General features: G+C 44.5%; 1 protein-coding gene across 1 annotated transcript; it reads left to right on the forward strand.

The window, feature by feature from the left end:
- The first annotated feature begins 614 nt into the window (after positions 1-614).
- LOC142163935 (uncharacterized) lies at positions 615-1,109 on the forward strand. Its single transcript, XM_075221090.1, has one exon. The coding sequence runs from the start codon at positions 615-617 to the stop codon at positions 1,107-1,109; it is 495 nt and encodes a 164-aa protein (XP_075077191.1).
- The last annotated feature ends 793 nt before the right edge of the window (positions 1,110-1,902 follow it).

Raw genomic sequence — 1,902 nt, forward strand, 5'->3', positions numbered from 1 at the left:
AGCCATCTAGTAATTACCGCCACCAAAGAGCAAGAAATATGTCATGAGTTTCCTAGGCAGATTGAATTACATCAGTCATTTCATAGCCCAGTCCACGGTAATCTGTGAACCCATTTTCAAGTTGTTTAAGAAGGATGCTGCCACAAAATGGACGGAAGAGTGCCAAAAAGCCTTCGACAGAATCAAAGAGTATCTTTCAAACCCGCCAGTGTTGGTTCCCCCCGAACCTGGGAAACCATTGTTGCTCTATTTGTCAGTCTTGGACAACGCCTTCGGCTGTATGTTGGGGCAGCATGACGAAACTGGGAGAAATGAGCAAGTCATCTACTACTTAAGCAAGAAGTTCACATTATGCGAGGCCAAGTATACCTTGATAGAACGCACTTGCTGTGCTCTGACTTGGATTGCTCAGAAGCTAAGGCATTACATGTTAGCATACACCACACATCTGATATCTCGGCTTGACCCGCTCAAGTATATTTTTCAGAAGCCAATGCCTACCGGAAAGCTAGCTAAATGGAAAATTCTCCTCAGCGAATTTGACATTGTGTACATAACTCAGAAAGCTATCAAAGGACAAACTTTAGCCGATCACCTCGCCAAGAATCTAGTGGATGGAGATTACAAACCGCTTTGCTGGGGAGGATATTGCAAAATCATTCCCTGGATGGAGAATGTTTTTCGATGGAGCAACAAATTTCAAAGGAGTCGGAATTGGGGTATTCCTAATTTCGGTATCCGGACAGCACTACCCAGCATCAACAAAGATAAGGTTCCCTTGTACCAATAATATGGTTGAATACGAAGCGTGCATCCTTGGAATCAGAATGGTAGTCGACATGAACATCAAAGAACTTTTGGTCATAGGAGATTCTGCTTTGCCGATACACCAAATCCAAGGAGAATGGTCCACCAAGAATGTCAAGATACTTCCATACCTGCACTACGTGAAGGAGCTATGCAAGAAGTTCACAAATATTGAGTTCAAGCACGTCCCTAGGATTCAGAACGAGTTCGATGTCTATGATTCAGCATCCAGACAAGATCTACATCGACCCTATCGAGGTAGAGATCAGGGATCAACATGCCTATTGCTTCCATGTAGATGAAGAACCTGATGGTAAACCATGGTATCACGACACCAAGAAATTTCTTGCAACCCGAGAATACCTGGAGGATGCTACTAATGCTCAAAAGCGAGCCTTCAGGAGGCTGGCAAACCACTTTTTCCTCAACGGGGAAGACTTGTATAGGAGGACCCTAGAATTAGGTTTGCTGAGATGTGTAGACGCCACTGAAGCAACCGGACTGTTGGAAGAAACACATGCAGGGACGTGCGAACTCCATATGTGTTCACATTAGCCAAGAAGATTTTGAGAGCTGGATACTTTTGGATGACTATGGAAAGCGATAGTATCCGCTACGTGCAGAAGTGTCACCAGTGCCAGATTCACGGAGATTTCATCTGGGTTCCACCAAATGAGTTAAACATAATGGGTTCAGCCTGGCCATTCGCCGCCTGGGGCATGGATGTGATTGGACCCATAGAGCCTGCAACATCAAACAGACATCGTTTCATCTTGGTGGATATTGACTATTTCACCAAATAGGCCGAGACATCTACTTACAAGGCCGTCACAAAGAAGGTAGTGATGGATTTTGTCCGAAACATCATCGTCTGCAGATTTGGGATACCAGAGTCTATCATCGTTGACAATGCCGCTAACATGAACAACGACCTCATGAGAGAAATCTGTGAGAATTTCAGAATCATCCACCGCAATTTCACAGCTTACGGACCGCAAATGAAAGGGGTAGTTGAGGCAGCCAACAAGAATATCAAGAGGATTCTGCGAAAGATAGTAGACAATCATAGACAATGGCACGAGAAGTTACCTTTCG

This window comes from Nicotiana tabacum, chromosome 9, assembly GCF_000715075.1.
Source record: "Nicotiana tabacum cultivar K326 chromosome 9, ASM71507v2, whole genome shotgun sequence".
In the NCBI taxonomy this organism is placed as follows: domain Eukaryota; kingdom Viridiplantae; phylum Streptophyta; class Magnoliopsida; order Solanales; family Solanaceae; genus Nicotiana; species Nicotiana tabacum.

What these genes read in the sequence shown, in the direction of transcription:
- LOC142163935 (XM_075221090.1), top strand. Translation starts at nt 615, where the DNA reads ATGGAGATTACAAACCGCTTTGCTGGGGAGGATATTGCAAAATCATTC.